Source organism: Trematomus bernacchii, unplaced genomic scaffold, assembly GCF_902827165.1.
Source record: "Trematomus bernacchii unplaced genomic scaffold, fTreBer1.1, whole genome shotgun sequence".
In the NCBI taxonomy this organism is placed as follows: domain Eukaryota; kingdom Metazoa; phylum Chordata; class Actinopteri; order Perciformes; family Nototheniidae; genus Trematomus; species Trematomus bernacchii.
In genome coordinates, this window is record NW_022987851.1 from 6,127,863 (window position 1) to 6,145,210 (window position 17,348).

Sequence of the window (17,348 nt, forward strand, 5' to 3'; positions counted from 1 at the left end):
CGTGAACCACTCTTAAAAAAAAGTCTGTCTTCTGTTCATTATTTATTCCAACTGGTCTCTATCAGAGAGTGCTTTCTTGCTCCCAAAGAGACCTGTGATAGTTTATTCTGACCAGACAGCGGCTCCTGTGTAAACACACAAGCTGGCCAATTGTTCAAAATGACCAACAGTTATTTATCAGAGGAAGGGTGTTTGAGACAGGACTAGTCTTATTTAAATAAACACACAGTAACATCATTACTTGTTTTATAAAAAGGTTGCCATTATTAGATGCAGGTCAATGATTTTGGTAGCAGAGCTTTTAGCAGCCCAAAATAAACACACTTTTTCTTCTTTTCAGGTTTTCTTTAGCAGTTCTCTTGTCACTCTACATCAGGGAATTTGAAAATATTTGAAATAGAGTCTATAGTACAGATTGTACACAGTGGTCCTGAATGCACTACTCTCTGCACAAGATAGAAGACCAATGTCCTTGTGTATCCATTTATTTCCACATCTGTTAAGCCATTCATCAATCAATGAACTGCCGGCTATACACAGAGTGAAAGAGTGGCTTTTCTTTAAGGCAGAAAGCCTCCTTTATTTCACAGATATCCACAACACTAAATTGCCAATTTACAGCAGAGAGAGTGGAATAGAGACACACCGATGGCTTATTGTGTATAATCAGATCCTTTATTAAAGGAATACTGAGAAAAAGCTTTGTGTCACATCAGATGTTCTAGGGGTCGGGAACATGAGGCTGCTATGACAGCAATGTGTCAATCAAGATAGATGGATGAACAAACTGTTGAGGTACAAAACTGTCTCTGCTGAGAACAAAGTAGCATTAAGCCTTAGTGCTAGAGGCATTTTAGGAACATGGAAAGAGAGCCTATTGTGTTCTCAGGTAATGTGCTAACGAATGGCTCGGAGGGCAAAAACAAGACACAAATGTATCGTGTTGCATTTAAGTGCCTAGCACATGCTAACATCTCTGCCTTGAAGGATTTTAACAAGCATGTGCTTCACAGGAAGTCTGCCGGTTCCACACCTTGTAGTGTTTTAGCACAGTTTTATTTATATTTTGTTTCATTAGCCCTTCACAACCTACTTTAACTCTGCCTCGTTGCCATAAACTTGTTCTATAGGAGGAACCTGACAGAAACTGAGTGTGACATCATGAATCTGCCGCGCTGATGGATGGTTCCATACTGTGCGCACTTTTGCACAATGGTGCCCTCGTAATTAGCCGAGCCGCGGAGAGAGAGGCGCTCCACAGTCCTGATGAACAATAGACTGGTATGAGGTGGATCCACACAGTTGTTGATGACCTCCCTCCTGCGCAGTAATGTAGCTGATCCTTAAAGCCATTAATAAGGTTATGCTAATTCGATACAGGGACAGCACAGACGTTCGCAGAGAAATATATCACGAGGACAAATGCTTTGCTGTTCTGGAACGCATTTACTGCTCGGTAAACAAATACTTTACTTCCTATGAGGATCAAGCAAAAGTGCGGTACGGAGTGAACATTTGCAATATGTATTTTAAGGCTAAGCTATGACCAAAAAAAGTAATACTATTTACTGCAAGTGTATGTGGGCTCTTAATATATTGTTAATTAACTCTTCTATTGTCTAATGTTCGGTGATTTGAGCAGGTCTAGACTACTTGTGCAATAGTCAGATATAACAATGTAATTTGAGCAATAATAAAATCATTTGTATTCATTCATTTTAAATTAAACTAGAGAATTAAACTGGATTAAAAAAAGCAAGATATTTTACTTGAAAATGTATGAACATTTATATTTTAGGCTCCTCTGTTGTTATTTTAACATATACGTGCTATACAGGTTTGCTCAGTTGTAACAAAGTGTTCCAAAATATCAATTTACAATCTAATCCATTTCAGGTTTCAAAGCGGATTAAGGATCAAGTCAAGTTTTATTTCTATCATCTGCTGGAATATTTACTTTAAGCTAGAGCTATTTTATTATTTGGAACAGAGAAACAGATAAATTGTTACGTAATACTTTCCCCATTAACTGTTATAAAGCATTTAAGAGAAGTCTGTATATCTAGTTCCCTCCAAATACTATAAAGTCTACACAAAAGTGTTACTATTGTAAACTCGCCTATTTGCATAAAAGTCTTTGCATTTCAATGCATTGTAGAACATGTTGTACAGAACTAGACAAGCAATGCATCATGATTTAAATTCACTACCTGACTGCAGGCATGTTTTCCCCTTGCCCAACCAATGACCCTTCAACAGGCAGGTAAGTAGTCACTGTTATTTTTGTGGAGAAGATAAACAGAAAGATGAGAAGCAAGACGACCCCCGCAGATGTGTTGATTCAGCAACAATTACTCACTACTATCAAAAGGATAGAAAAAATGAATGGCTTTCTATTGACCGGCTTTGCACAACGAAAAGGAGATTCATTTGTTATCAGAGAGACAGAGAAGGAGGACTTTCTTACAATGGCTAAACTTTCAGATGGCATTCAGAACTGAAGCCACAAGATATCCATTCAGTCTGGGAATGTGGGTTTTCATTTTTCTTCCTAACAGATGTAAGCGCTGGTTAAAGCCTCCTGACGCCATTCTAGACTTTAGGTAATTAAAGGAAATCCACTTCATTAGCTGGGACCTCAACCCCTACCATGCCAGATAACATGTGTCTGAATTATTTTAAGATGTATAATTGTGGGGAGACAACTGACCAACTTGGGAGGTCTACAATATCTACACTATAAAATAAAGTCTAAAATACATTTCCATTTTAAATCTTTTAAATCTGAGATTTAAAGAAGAATTTGTTATCAAATTTGCATGGAAATAAAGACTGAGTGTGTTCACTACTACCTCATGATGAATGACTCAATGTAAAAGATCTAGCAGATGAATGTCATGATAGTGGGTATTTAAGAATAATCATTCAAAAATATCTTATATTATTAAAATGACAACTTTAGAGGATTCTACAGCTGTGGTAGATGTGCTACCTGCGTGCTCCCTATACAGTTGAGTGATTATTACATTTATTAATGATATGCACATTGCAGCGTGGATTCTCAGAGACTCAGAGCGTTGTAATGAAAGCTGATGAAATCAACAAAACCAAGAAAAGAGATTGAAGATGAATATGCCAATATCTAAAAGAGCAGCATCATTCATTGATATCTACATGTGAATAACATTTCACTGACATCATCTTTGCCCCATTTGATAACACTGGATTCAGACAGAATTTTCCACTGCGAGGTGTCCAGGGAAAAGGTCTATTTCTGTACAAGGACAGTGGATAAAATCCACAACACCGATGGTCACACCTGATGAAATAAAGTGATATGACATGCCGCGGACACCCGGTCAAAGCACTGAGGTGTGAACCATTCGATACAGAATTAATCAAAAGCTATCCCTGCTCAGATAAATCATTAAATCTTGCTTACTGCCACATCCCCTATGGCTAATCATAGGAGCAACATTTCCAGTTGAGTAGCATTTGTCTATAAAAAAAACTAATAGAATTTGTCATGAAGGCAGTGAAGCCTCACTCTCTCCCGGCTCCCTGAAGCTGGTTCTCTCTGCCGGACCTGCTGCACCATTAGAGAAGGTCTGAAGGGAAGAGCCATGCGGGAATACTAGCTGTCTTTCCTGGACTCATTTGAGAGGTAACCGGTATCACAAACAACACATGGCGAGCAGTACGCTCAGCTCCTGACTGGATCTCTCCATGGTAATAAGGGGAAAAGACCTTCTGGAATCACAATATAAGCTCCCCTTCATTAAGAGAAGAACAAAAACCTGCTGTTGCAAATAACATCCTGTCACCAGCCTTCACTGAGGACACCAAATGAGGTATGAAACTAGAAAAAACAACTTTTATACGAGATATCTAATGCATATGTTAAGAAAAATGGTATTGCAAAACTAAATTCAAACATACAAATATAAAATAGCAGAATGAAAGTGTTCTTTTTATAAAAAACAATTGAAAAAAGACATATGGGGTTTACCAATGATTGGATCCTCATCCATTAGGACTAGTCCTGGCTCCTCTCTCCCTTTCTGAGATCAAATGGATTTTCTGTCATTCTTTGAGCTGTCTTAGCAAGAACAAGACAAGTGGTTATGTATGCTCTGCTCTGTGTGTCACTCCGCTGCATATCCATCAAGCGGTTGAAGATTGTGTTAGAGGGCACAGATGGTCTGCAATTATCAAGGAATGAAAGTAATGCATCTCAATTTATGTCAATGAAAAGAAGATATGTAGGTATGCAAAATGCATTATCCATGGTCTCTGTGCACTGACGAACAGCAAGTGGAATGGATCTGGACAAATTGTCTGTTGGCTCCAGTTCATTGATAACTCGACATCAGAATCAAGAGGAACCGATCCTTTCTGACATGTCAACCCAAAAACCAAATATTCAGAGAAAAAAAAACAGGGGCAAGCCATGTGCTACTCATTAAATTATTATTCAGCCTCCAATAGTTCATTCCTCATGGTGTCTAGTGGTGGATGAATTAGTGACCTCTTTTAACCACGTTTCCCCCGTCCTTGCAGACACGGGGGGATGATTAAGCAGTTCAAATGAAGACTTATTTAAATTCACACACAACCACGTCCCCGAGGCTCCTAGCATTCCTGCTTGGTCAGCTGTGAGGTGGTGGTGTGCGGGCCCTTTCACCAGAGACTCCGACCGCACTGAAAGCCAACACTGGCCGACCCCATGCTGTTTTGCATTAAGAAATGCTAATACCGGGAGGTTGCAGGGTCTCAGATCTTGCGTCTCAGCATGGCAGCGGGCTCCCACTGGCAGTCTCCCCAGGACCATGCCCCTCAGAGAAAGCCCAGGGCCACGGAGAAACACATGCTGTACAAAAGGACTGCAGGCTTCAGCGAGCAGCTTCGTCAGCCTTACAGGAACTCTGGTTCAGTGTCCGTCCAAATGAAAACAGGATCCGGAAAAATAGAAATAAAATGCTACAGCCTTGGAGGCTATTAATGTGAATAACGATATTGTGCTGAGAGCATTCACTTCATTCAATCCAGCATAACATTTCAAGTCTTGTACGTGGGCTTGGATATGACCTTGAGCAAATGCAATCTGAAGTGATAGAAAGCCAGCTGTTTTCCAGTGCAACACATCCACTGTGAGCCAATTATTTTAAGCATACATGGTTTTTCTCTATGGTTGTTTACCGGCGGTAAAAAATTAAATGTGTCCTGCACCGTGTCAACTGTGAATTTGAATAACTGACCTGTATGTCAAAGAGATCTGATATGATACTCCACTCTCTTCTTTTTTCTACAATGATGGCTTTTAAATTAGCTTTTTTGGCTCATGTAATTCTCACAGAAAACCTGAGCTGCATACTTCATTCCAGATAAGACTGCATTTGGCAACATTACCAACATTTGAATTCCTTTTCTAGAAATGTGATGAGACAACTCAGAAAATGTGAGATCTTTGATTTAATCACATTGGCTATGCGGTTAGCCCTGTTCTTTATTCCAAATCTACAAGACAACCTACCTGGCTCACTCTAATTTTGAAAATGAGGTTCATGCGGCTGAAGGGAACAGTCTCACTACACTTTTAACACGTTTTAATGAAATAGTACCATTTCCTGAAATGATGAAACCAGCCTGAGTTGAGGAATTAGGTTTTATATTATTATTTGCCCCAAAAGCAGTGGGGCTGGAAATATTTAGAGCCATTGTAAATCACTCTTTCCTTTGAAAAAAAGAACACATACTAAAGAAATACAAGACAATATATAATATAAATCAGGACTAACCATGATGCAAAAAGTATTTTTTTTTATGGAATTAACTGCATTAGTCACTTTTCCATTAAGTTTGAGCTGGAGTTTCAAAGAACAGCAAATTGGAGCACATTGTGTTGCTCACTGGAGTGGAAGAGTCAAATACATTTTAAGCAAAAACGCAAAATAAGCAGATTTCAATAAACAAAATCTGCAAGCTTATAAAGTATTTGGATGTGATGTGGAAAATGTGCAAGAAGGCATAGAGCAAGCTTACATGGCTCATTAGGTGGTTTAAGTGAACAAACAGTCGAGGGTCTTACGTCCTCTTTCTGATAGTAATTGGCTCCTTACTGTCAGAGGTGCTCTTTAATTACATGATGAAGAATGCAGGATCCTCAACTTAAAATGTATTTTGCACAATGAACTACTTATTTTAGTAGTTGTGTCTATTATTTTAGACACAACTACAACATGGTGAAAGGTCTGTGCAGTTTACAAGAGACGTAAAGACGTTGCACCCACTAGCAGAAACATGCTATACTATAAAGGAATCTTAAAGCCTGTGCATGACTAAGGTAAAAACTACTGTAGAGTCCTCTCCTACTGCTTTCTGACAGCCTGAGGCTAACCTATGCAAATCAGTGTCATTGTTGTGAGACAAATCTGCTGTGGTAAAGGCCATTCCCTCCACCCATGTCCCCGTAAGCACATCATGTCTCTGCTGGTGACCGGCGTGTTGCTCCTGTGGAATTAGGGGGAGATTTGCGACGGGATTAATAACTCATTTTCCAGGTTTTGTGGACAGGCAGCAGGGGCACAGTTTGATGTAATTCAACCCTTTGGGTAGTTAACTTTGAAGCTTGATCAATTATTTAGACCATTTCATGTTGTTTTTTGTTGGCTGTGCCGGTGGGAGAAGCAAGTAACTTCTGTAGTTGAAAGGCTTTAGCATTCAAATATCAAGAAATACCCTATTCAGCATTCAAATTGATGACTTATGGGAAATATGTGGCATAAATTGCTGAGTTTGAATGACAACATTTGGTATTTTCATGTAGATGGATCATAAACAGGAATATATAACCTGCAACACATCCGAGTGTGAAAATGTGTGACCATAATAGTTTCCTAAGGTTACCTTGAGGAAAAACACTTGAAATGTTTTATGCCCATGAACTTTGCATGCGCCATGCAGTGAGTGTTTGTGGTGTTATAAACAAAGTATGTACAGTAAGTGTGCTTAAAGGCCTTCAAAGCCAGTGATGATACCACAGGTTGTTTATGAATATATAGCAACAGGTTAGACAGCAACAAACACATATTTACCCATAGTGCAACCAAACGAGTGGCGTTCTTTTTTTTTTGAATGTACATTTTTATTTACATTCAAAATAAAATCTTCACAATAAATAAATGTATAAGTATGTTATCTGATAAAGAGCATACTTTAACTGCTAACTTAGTGGGTTTTTTCTCAACTGTCGACAGCATGTTTGCAGTGTGAGCGTTATTCTGTCAGAATGAATGAGTGTGTGTTCAACAGCAGGAAACACTGATTGTTATAGAAAGCAATAAGAAGCTGACATTAATTCATGAGAAACCACGTAGTTTCAAAACTAATGAATCTCAGGAGAACATTGTTAAATGACAACATACAAATGACAGAATGGTTTTTATTTTTAATATGTGTGATATATACTTGTGATATATGTTAATAAAGCAGGGGCTTGCACCTGGTATAAAGTGTTTCTTTCTTGCTAACTTCCTATCTGAGGTGCGGAGGATGCACGTAGGTTGTTGCTTCTGAAAATTCTATAGAGGGATGATAGATGGTTACTCCCACCAGCACACTTTGAAACTGCAGAGAAATATCAGTGACAAATATCTCCTACTGAACCAAAATCGTCCATCTCTTTGAGCGAGGCTCTGAACTTTGCAGACCTCGCTTCAGAGAGTTCTGCGCATTTCCTGAGGCTACATATCGACTCAAAAGTTTCAACTCTCTCTCATGTTTCTCAGAAAAAGAAAGAAAAAATGGGACATATTTTTGCCCATAGCCATCTGCATGACCTACAACACAACATGTCCGGGAGCAGGGGAAGGCTAACCCCCAGAAAGCAACAGTAGTTTGAAAAGCAACTCACCATCAGCAGTTGCAGGAGCATACAGGTTCCCTGAGCCAGTTTTAACTAAGAATGAATTGGGGCCAAACTCATCCTCAGAGTCAGAGTCCTGGGCTGGCTGAGCCGCACAGTTACCTAGCAACCCTCTCTGGCTCTCATTGGCTGCAATGGAAGGGGGAGGGTATGGGAGCTGCTCAACAGGGGAGGAGGAGGCGGATGAACAATGCAGCGGAGGACCTGTGGACCACAAACAGAGACAACACATGGGGGCGAATGAAACACACCCAAACACAGGCAACATCACATAAGAGGCAGCACACGCACACACACACACACACACACACACACACACACACACACACACACACACACACACACACACACACACACACACACACACACACACACACACACACCACACACACACACACACACACACACACACACACACACACACACACACACACACACACACACACACACACACACACAGGCAAGACTTAGCTCTGACACTTCAAAAACAAACATCTGCCTTTGTCTCCACCAGCTCACACCAGCTGGGAAGAATACAAACAACTAAAATGACTTTGCGAGAAAGAATAGAAAAGGAAAACACCACGCACTGGTTTAGAGAAATAAAAACAACAAAACACCTTTTGGGGTTTTTTAAATTTAAAAAAAGGAGAACAATCGCAGGTTAAATGCTTGAATTTAAAAAAAAAGAAGAAGAAAAGAAACAGAGCTTTTCAGTTATTGTGTACGCATACAGTTTGTAGAAACAGTTTAGGAGCTTGTTAAATCAGAAACATTTACCAAAGTGCCCCTAACAAAACACACAATCTAACAGAACTGCCCTTCAACAATCTACAACAATTACACAAGCAGATTGAAATGTGGACCGCACAGAAGGAACATGACAAATATGTTCCCACATGGGGGTTGGGTAATAATGCCCCCTCCTGTGGAAACACATATAACCCCTGCGAGCCAAGAAATGAATCCAACCCGCAGCATCCTTCCTATTTCTTCCCTGTCCATCTCTGCTACTTGTCAGTAATTTAAAATGGATCAGCCTGGCCGCTCACCTTAACAGCAGCATCTGAATACTTTACAGTTGTGATTATTTATAGCTCCTTAATATGCAACCCTAATTCTTGCATATGAATATCATGCAATTTCTTCTTTCAGGGCTTATTGGCTCCATTCCCCATGCTGTCATGGAATGTTAAATCTCCACAGAGCTCCTATTAATGTGTGATTAACTTTTGATGCAGCTCTGCGCCACGCCAAAAATGGAGTACTTAAGTAACATGACTGCAGCGAACAAAGCCATCAGTTTGGGGCTCGCTCCATTTTCTCATCGCTCCGTCGTTCTCCGTGTCGACATTCCTGCTGACTGGACCCCCATCCATCAGCAGAGATACATTTCCTCTCGCTCTGTAATGATCCCTGAAGAGTATTAAAATACGACTCACTGACTCGCATCTAATTAGGAAACAATTAGTAATATTAACATATCAGGCACAGCCCTACACTAGCAGAGACTGCCCACTGCCCCGGAGAGTCACCGTTTGTGCTTTCTATATATTACGCACCACACACTTAATTTCTCTGCCAATCTGGTGCAGGTAATGGGTGCACAGGTGCAGTGGCCATGCTGGGGGTTAATGACCCTCACACTGTTGTGCTTGCAATGTATTACCAGGAGAGGAAGAGCTGCTGAAAAGAGCATTATTACAGTTGTTCCAATAATCCCTCTAATAGATCCTAGAAACTACATTTAGCGTGTTCCATACAACAACACTCTGCTGAACAGAGTCACCAGCACACCAGAGGCAAGAAAAGTTATTCAGATGAAAGATAAAATCAGATATCCGAATCAAAAACTGGTTTAAAGTAAGTTTACACTTACGAGGAATTGTCCTTGGTGTATATGGTGCAAATATAAACACAGTTAAAGAATATAAATTGTAAGAGGGTCAGGGTTAGGGGTAAAACAAGTATAACAACTATTTAAAAAAACCCTCTAATAACTTGGAAAAATATATAAAAAATATTTAAATTAAATATAGATATACCAAAAAAAGTACGTAAAGCAAAACATTACAAAAACTCAGAATGATCAAATGAAATATGTGCTGTATTGATATGAAAATTGGAAAGCTGTGCGGAAATTAAAATGAGCTGCACCAAGTCTTGGACTGAATGTAGCAGCAAAGAGAGATGTGATCAATGAGACAAGAGAAGATTTAAAAATGGTCAATGTCATAACCTAAATGAGGTCAAGGTATTCATGCCCAGCAGCCATTAGTCTTGCTCACAGAGGTTTTACTGTCTGGCTGTGTTAAATGAATACTGTTCGGTATGCCTAAGACACCTGCAGCCACAGACAGGGCTTCTACAGACGAGGTGCCACAGCCTGACACGGCCAGAGAACTTTCTCGGGCTGCCAGAGTTCATTGCCTTTGCCTTCACTCACTACTTTACAGCAGCAAAAGGGGACCTTTACTTAGGAGCCCCTGGACCATGCGCCAGTGCTTAAGTTCCTGACAGTCTCAGTGCCAATCACTGCCTGGTTTGACCTGACTGCAAACACAGACCCCCACGCAGTGCATTAAAGGTCTTAATTAACTCAGCTGCGACCCAATAAAACACTTTGGTGCCTGTGATATGTTAGGATAACAGCAAATAATACAGTGCATGTCTCAAAAACATGTTGGAATATACATGATGTTCCAATGAGTAAGTAGTTGACACTGACACTGTACCTCAGCCACATCATAGACCCTATGCATTACATTAAAGCACACAATGTACACAATATCTTGTTTTTCATTACTGCACATATTTTATTCCGATTCTATTTCAATGTAAATACTGCAATATTTTACAGTATTTTTTAATATTTTGTCATGTTATTATAGTTTTCTTAAAATAGTTTCTTGTGTTTTTAATTTCTGTTTTACTTTTATGTATGCACCACCACAACACCAAATCAAATTCCTTGTACGTGTCAACCTACCTGGTAATACATTGGTTTACTAATAGGTTTTTCCCAACTGTGATTTAAGTTAAATTCCTAAGGATTCAGATATCATAAACCAAATTCATTCAACATTTCCACGCTGTACTTTGTAAAACATAACAAAAGTGGTTCAGGTGCCAGATGTAAACCTTACATCAAAACCCTAGTTCAAAGAGTGACATTTATTTTCAAGGGAGAACCGATAACAGTGTGTGGTAGTCGTGTGAGAGACAGGCGCAGAACAGCAGCAGCAAGATGAGAATGTGGGCGGACAGCTATGCATCAATAGATTGTTTTATCATCCCTACAACCTCCAATAAATAAGCTACTAGGTGTTCTATGCTGTACTCAAAAACTTTGAGGAGACACATGAATTTTGACAGGCAGACAGCGGCTGTTGCAGAGATACAGCGTGAGATCCAGGGTGGGGTCTCCTGCTATGGGACCACCCTGAGCTTTTAGCTAGACACTGACTGCAAAGCAACTAAGGTAGTAGGCCTAAACTGTGGGTGGGCAGTATGACAAACATATATTTGATTTCAGAAATATCATTTTTTTATCAAAATGATATATTGTGGCAATAAATAGCAATATAGTACATTTTCTGTGAATTCAATTTGGATCTAATATAAGCAGACCAAAATGTTTACACATATGCAAAAATCCTTGAAATCCAATATATCCAGGAAACAGTCCTGTTTATTGATTTGCAGCATATCGTAGGGTTCTACAAAAGAAATACATATATTACATTGACAGCTCCCTTGGTAGGTTACAGGAAACGTATTAAATAAAGATATACCGGTTCACACATTTAAAACGTCCCAAGGTAGCCTGAAGCTGCGTCAGTGAAGCTTCCCAAAACAACAAGATTCAGTATATCGCCCAGTATCTGGGCGAAAAGGCTGCATAGTGAAAAACATCATGTCAGAGAGTATTGAATGTTTGCAAACTATGAGGTAAGATAAGCATTAATATAAAACATTGTATGCCTTTAAACCATGTCAAGGCACATTCTCATCTAAGTTTGGTTCTACAGTTTGTCTTCAAACTATTTTTTTAATGTGTCAGGATCACTTGAGTAGTAATAATATAGCTTAACTTGTATTCACCGGGTCATTTATACTAATAAATATTAACAATATTGGCAATGACAACTTGTCCAAATGGCTTAGACTGTGTCAGACTAAGAGTCTAAACCCCAAAAATATTTTATTTACAATGATAGAAAGACAGGAAAAGGCAAATCCTCCCATTTTAAAAAGCTTTTATAACTTCAAATATTTTTTAATTTATTTTCTGTCAGTCAAATAATCAATTTAGCACCTAATTGTTTCAGTGCTAAAATCAATTAATAATTAGAAACTTCAAAAGGATTTGTTGATAACACCTTGTGCTCCAAAATAGGTCTGACAGCCGCTGTATATTATGTTAATGTGATCAATCTGCGTATGCATGTCTGTGTGCTTCTGCTCGTGTTCATCTGTTGACTAACAAGTGGAGGCAGGAGGGAACATCAGTGCAGTTGTTTAATATATACACACCCACACTAACTGAAATCATTAATGTAGAATTGCTTGTTAATGCAGGATCACGCATCGGAACTATAAGCCTAATCTCAGTGATCCAGTTTTCTGCATGAGAGGCAGAACCCGTCTTCATCACTGCACCAATATACAGATTTATGTTTAAATAATGCCTTTATTTGAGCATGGTTGTCAGACCAGGGAGAGTCAATTAAGTGAGGTAAACAGAGAATATCATTTGGAGAAAGGATGTAGTCAAGTGAAAAGAAAATTGAGTAAGAAGAGTCAACATCTTTCATCTGGAGAGTCCCCTTTCTTTGTCTATCTAAACCTAGCTAATCTTTTTAATTTGGCATCCAATTGCTTTACATTCCGAAGCTATACATATCAATCAATATACATACTCAAGGAGAGAAAAGTTATTCAAAAACACAACCTTGTAAATAAAGTCTACGCATAGCTTCTTAAATGCACGGCACACCCACAACAGAGAGCAAGATGAAGCAGATGTGCGACTCCACAGTGACAACAGGAATTATCTGTTTGCTTAAGGACTACAGCTGCAGGCAGCATCTATAAAAGATGTACTTTATTTGCAGATGAGCGGTGAAGAAAAAAACAAACATCTTCGGCGCCTGTCCTATACCGTCAACTGAAAGCACACAGGACGCAGAGGAATTACTCAAGAGTCTCAGGGGGGGCTGAGTGTCATCATCAAACAGCTACTCTTGTTTTAAAATGCAGATTGCATTGAATCTTTATTTTATCAAAGCGCACGGCAGTCTGCAAAGGACTCAAGATATACCGGTACCATTATTAGATGCAAATGCTAAATTCACAACTAAATATTCCACAATGACACCAGGGCAAACAACAACAGAATATGTAACACTACATTGACTTTGACAGCTGCGTAGTAGCATCCGTACAGGGGTGTGTGAAAGGTTGGCAGTTTGGCAGAGCAGTAAAATGTTGCGTAATTTGCTCCCGGTACCAGTTTTGTTATACAGTGTAGGTGGAGTGGAATTCACTCCAAGATGGGATGTTTAAAGCTTTTGTTATATTTTCAGATTGTTTGATTTTGTTGATTTTTGTACCGACTGTTCCCACTGCCATCGAAGGCCTGGCTGTGCCTTCCTGTTCTTCTAACTGTTATCATTGTATTGGCATGTGGACGTCAAAGAGAAATGAAGGGCTGTAATTTTGTGTGGGCACATTGAACATGACGGTATTTCTTTGACGCTTTGTTCCTCACTCGACTTACTCAACAGTTCTGTGCAATTTACACTAACTGGTGAAGCTGCACCTTTATAACTCTCTCTAAAAATCAGACGCCTTTTAAGTCTGCTTCACTTTCATTATACGTTCTCCAATCAGCAGACATCTAATTGCACAGATTTAAAATAGGAGATAATGAGAGCGATGTCAGGTAGGCAGGTTTAAGATTAATGTCTGATTCTTACCAGTCAGAAACGACAGCTTTCATGTATGAAGGCCTTCTTTCAGTTGAATAACTCTCTTTAGAGACATCTGGAGGAGGCAGGTACGTGTTCCTTCTCCAGTGACTCATTTTAGTACTGACACACAGCTTTCTGTGTGCATGTGCAGTTTAAATTGGTCACTTATTTCTTTGCATTTTTGACAGTCAAAGTTAATCCTACATGTAATATTAACAGATTGGGTAAAACCGGGTAAGCAATTATAATGAATCATGAGCAGAGTGCACTTTGTAGTTCTCAGTGAAAATGGGCCATGAGTTTTCAAGTTGCTTAGACTTGAACACTAAGTAAGTCATAATAACTAGTTCACACTGTAGCGAGCATTAAGGATGTATTGTATGTCCTTTGAAAAGGGGAAAAGAAAACAGTTGGTTTTCTAAATAAGCCTATTACGCCAAACCTAATACAAATAATGGCCATTTAATTGAGTTATATGGGCCTACAAGGTACTTTGGCTGACAGGGTACCTTAATTGGATATCTAATAGCTTTTAAATTACCTGAGCATCATCAATTCCCTTTTCAGCATTTCAACTTTGTCCTGCTAATGATGTCCTGTTCTGGAGGCCATGTATTTACAGTTTCCAACACAAATGTTCACTAGTGGGGAGCATGTTGTCCTAGAAATGTTGTGCGATACAAAGGCTTTAGAGCTGCTAAACCCATGAAAGGAGGTTTGAGGCCCTTTTTGACTTTTTCCTAACTGGCTGGCGGTATTTGAGCTCTGCCATGACTGATTAAATGTGCCCTCTTGCCTTCTATATCACTGCTCTTGGTTCGGATTGAACTTCAAAGACTCTGGCAAGGCAGGGTAAGTCCTGCCTTTGTGTCACTGACAGCCTTAGAAATTCTACGTCTTTGTGACTGAAGGAAAAAAAGCCCTTTCGTGACTTTCCTGTAATGTAAGATGATGAAAGATGTGGGCATCTTACAAAATAACTAATATTTTGTTAGTATTACAGACCAACAAAATGGCTAGGAATTGTTGATGATATACAGTATACTTAGAAATTAGATTTTCAGATTTTAATATTGTTTTTTTATTAGGTCAGGATGGACAAGGTTGCGAAATCCATATGTGATATTAGGATATTTACTGTAGTATATCCATTGAGGGCAAGGCAGTCATTTAGTAATTCATGTAGTACATTTAGTACCGTGAATTTTCAGGTATTTCATTTAATGGTTCTCATCTGTTTTTTATCTTTAAATAATGTTTCAGACAAGTTTCAAGAAACATTTTCAAAGTTGTAATCCTCAGTTTTGAGATAGTACTGGTTCTCTAGCCCAACAGGACAGCCAATAGGACTATATTAGAATATAAATACAGCGTATCTCAACTGGGTTGGTTTAAGTCACTCAATTTTGTACATGATGTTTTGAACTATGAGCCTGGAATTTGAAATATATAAAACATTTGATCAAAAGATATATATAATAACACTTCTGCCAAAACAACTATACAGAAACTGAGTGACAATAAATCTGAAGGTCTCCTTAGTGTTAGACAGAACATGTTCAACTATCCAGTGCAAATATCATTTAATATCTTTTCTGCCTTTACATTTGGCTCAGAGCATACTTTTCACACTCTTTGTAAGAGGGAATATGATCAATAAAGGAAAAGGACTTCAAAAGGATTTACATATCAGACTGTAACTTATCATTATGAGGCTTAACAAAAAGGAAATGATGCTGTAAAATGATCTAAAGTCACTATATTGCCAGATATTTATAAGATAAATGTCATGTTCTAATTGACTGCTATGTTTTGTCATCACAAGTTATAGCTGTATGTGTTCAGGTAATAATTATACATATCAGATCTCTCCAGGCAGTACAAACAAGATTGCTTAATTTTAATTGTTGCATTATGATTCCCAAATTGACATAATTGTTTTCTATTGCACAGCTGTAAGCCATAACTAGCCTTTTATGAAATTACCACTTGATAGGTGATCTCATCTCACAAAAAAATAAATAAAATGAGACAAAGCTCAGAGGGACAGTTTTGAAAAAGTCATAAGCCTAACGCTGCAAATGCAAGAGATACCCTGCATTGTAATTATATGTGTCATCTGCATAGTTTGGTTTTTCACTTTTTAATTAAGCAAAATCAAGGTATTTGTTGATTTTACACGTCTACCCAAGGTTATGCTAAAAGCATGCCTGCTGCAAGATTACCATGATTTCCCCAGGTGATGCAGTTTTATTAATTTGTCAGGCAAACTGTAATTGTGCAGGGCACTACACGTAGTCTAACACCCAACGCTGAACTACACAACAAGAACAACGCAAACGGACACAGACACATTTGCAGAGGAAGTGGGAAAAGAGCTATTATGAACCAACATTGGAAAAATAATAAAAAATACTCTGACGGTGCCGTTTACCTGCTAGGAATCAATACTATAATAACGGAGAGTGAACATAATGCATAATAAGGTTGAAAACGAATTGTAAATACCCATAAATGTTTTTTTATAGACATGACCATTACTGAGGAAATGGAAATGATATTTGTGTGATAAAAAAGCATTACCACAGAAGGCACAACATTTCTATCAGCACTCTAAACCCAGCATCCATTACTTACAACTCCATACGCTCTTTAAGAGATATTGAAAGCCAAATTACAAATGGAGGGTTTGAATAAATTCAGAAAACAGGCAAAACAAATCATTGGTCATTAATGCAGACTTTGCAAAACCTTGCCAGCAGATCCGTTTGGATGTTAGAAATAGTTGTAAATAAGTTATTAATATCAAATTAGCAGTTATCACCACTCCCATAAACGTTGTTGATGCTCACAGACCATGAGCCACAGATAGATCAAACCTCTCTAACCCACCAATTTAAGGATCTAATCACTCAGCATGGAGGAGGAAAATATCCAACCAAGATACAAAAAAAACACTAGTACTGATGCCGGTGGCTTTGCAGAGTATCACCTAGGAAGATGAAATGCATCAAGAGTGGCTGAGACGAGAGAAAGCACACTCCCCAGATCATCCTCCACACACAGCCTGGCTTATGCCACTCTCATCCATCCAGTCCACTCTATTTCTGTGTGTTGGAGAAACAGTGTGCCCTGCAATCACGCCGAAGCACGCCATCTGTTACGACTTCTCTGTGACAAACACAAGACTTAATCAGACTGGAAATGAACTCAACTTTCTTCTGTGGGAGGAGAAATGTACTACTGCTGCACTAACCCTTCAAAGAAAAGTCCACGAGCAGCAACTCTTTGAGTATTACCCAGAATAAATACACATGGACGACCAATTCAATGGGAGAACACAATGTTTTCCAACAGTTCTTTTGGAACTAATAACCAATTCATCCATTTTCAATCCTCCTTAGTGTTTAAATTCCAAGTTAAAATGTCTTTCTACGTCACTAGTCTTT

At 38.8% G+C, this 17,348-nt stretch overlaps 1 protein-coding gene across 1 annotated transcript in view; it reads right to left on the reverse strand.

The window, feature by feature from the left end:
* Positions 1–17,348, reverse strand: part of tenm4 (teneurin transmembrane protein 4) — a 147,531-nt gene that overhangs the window by 77,825 nt on the left and 52,358 nt on the right. Inside the window, exon 4 of the mRNA XM_034113348.1 lies at positions 7,913–8,128. Coding sequence (XP_033969239.1) covers positions 7,913–8,128 — 216 coding nt within the window. The remainder of the gene's footprint in view (positions 1–7,912; positions 8,129–17,348) is intronic.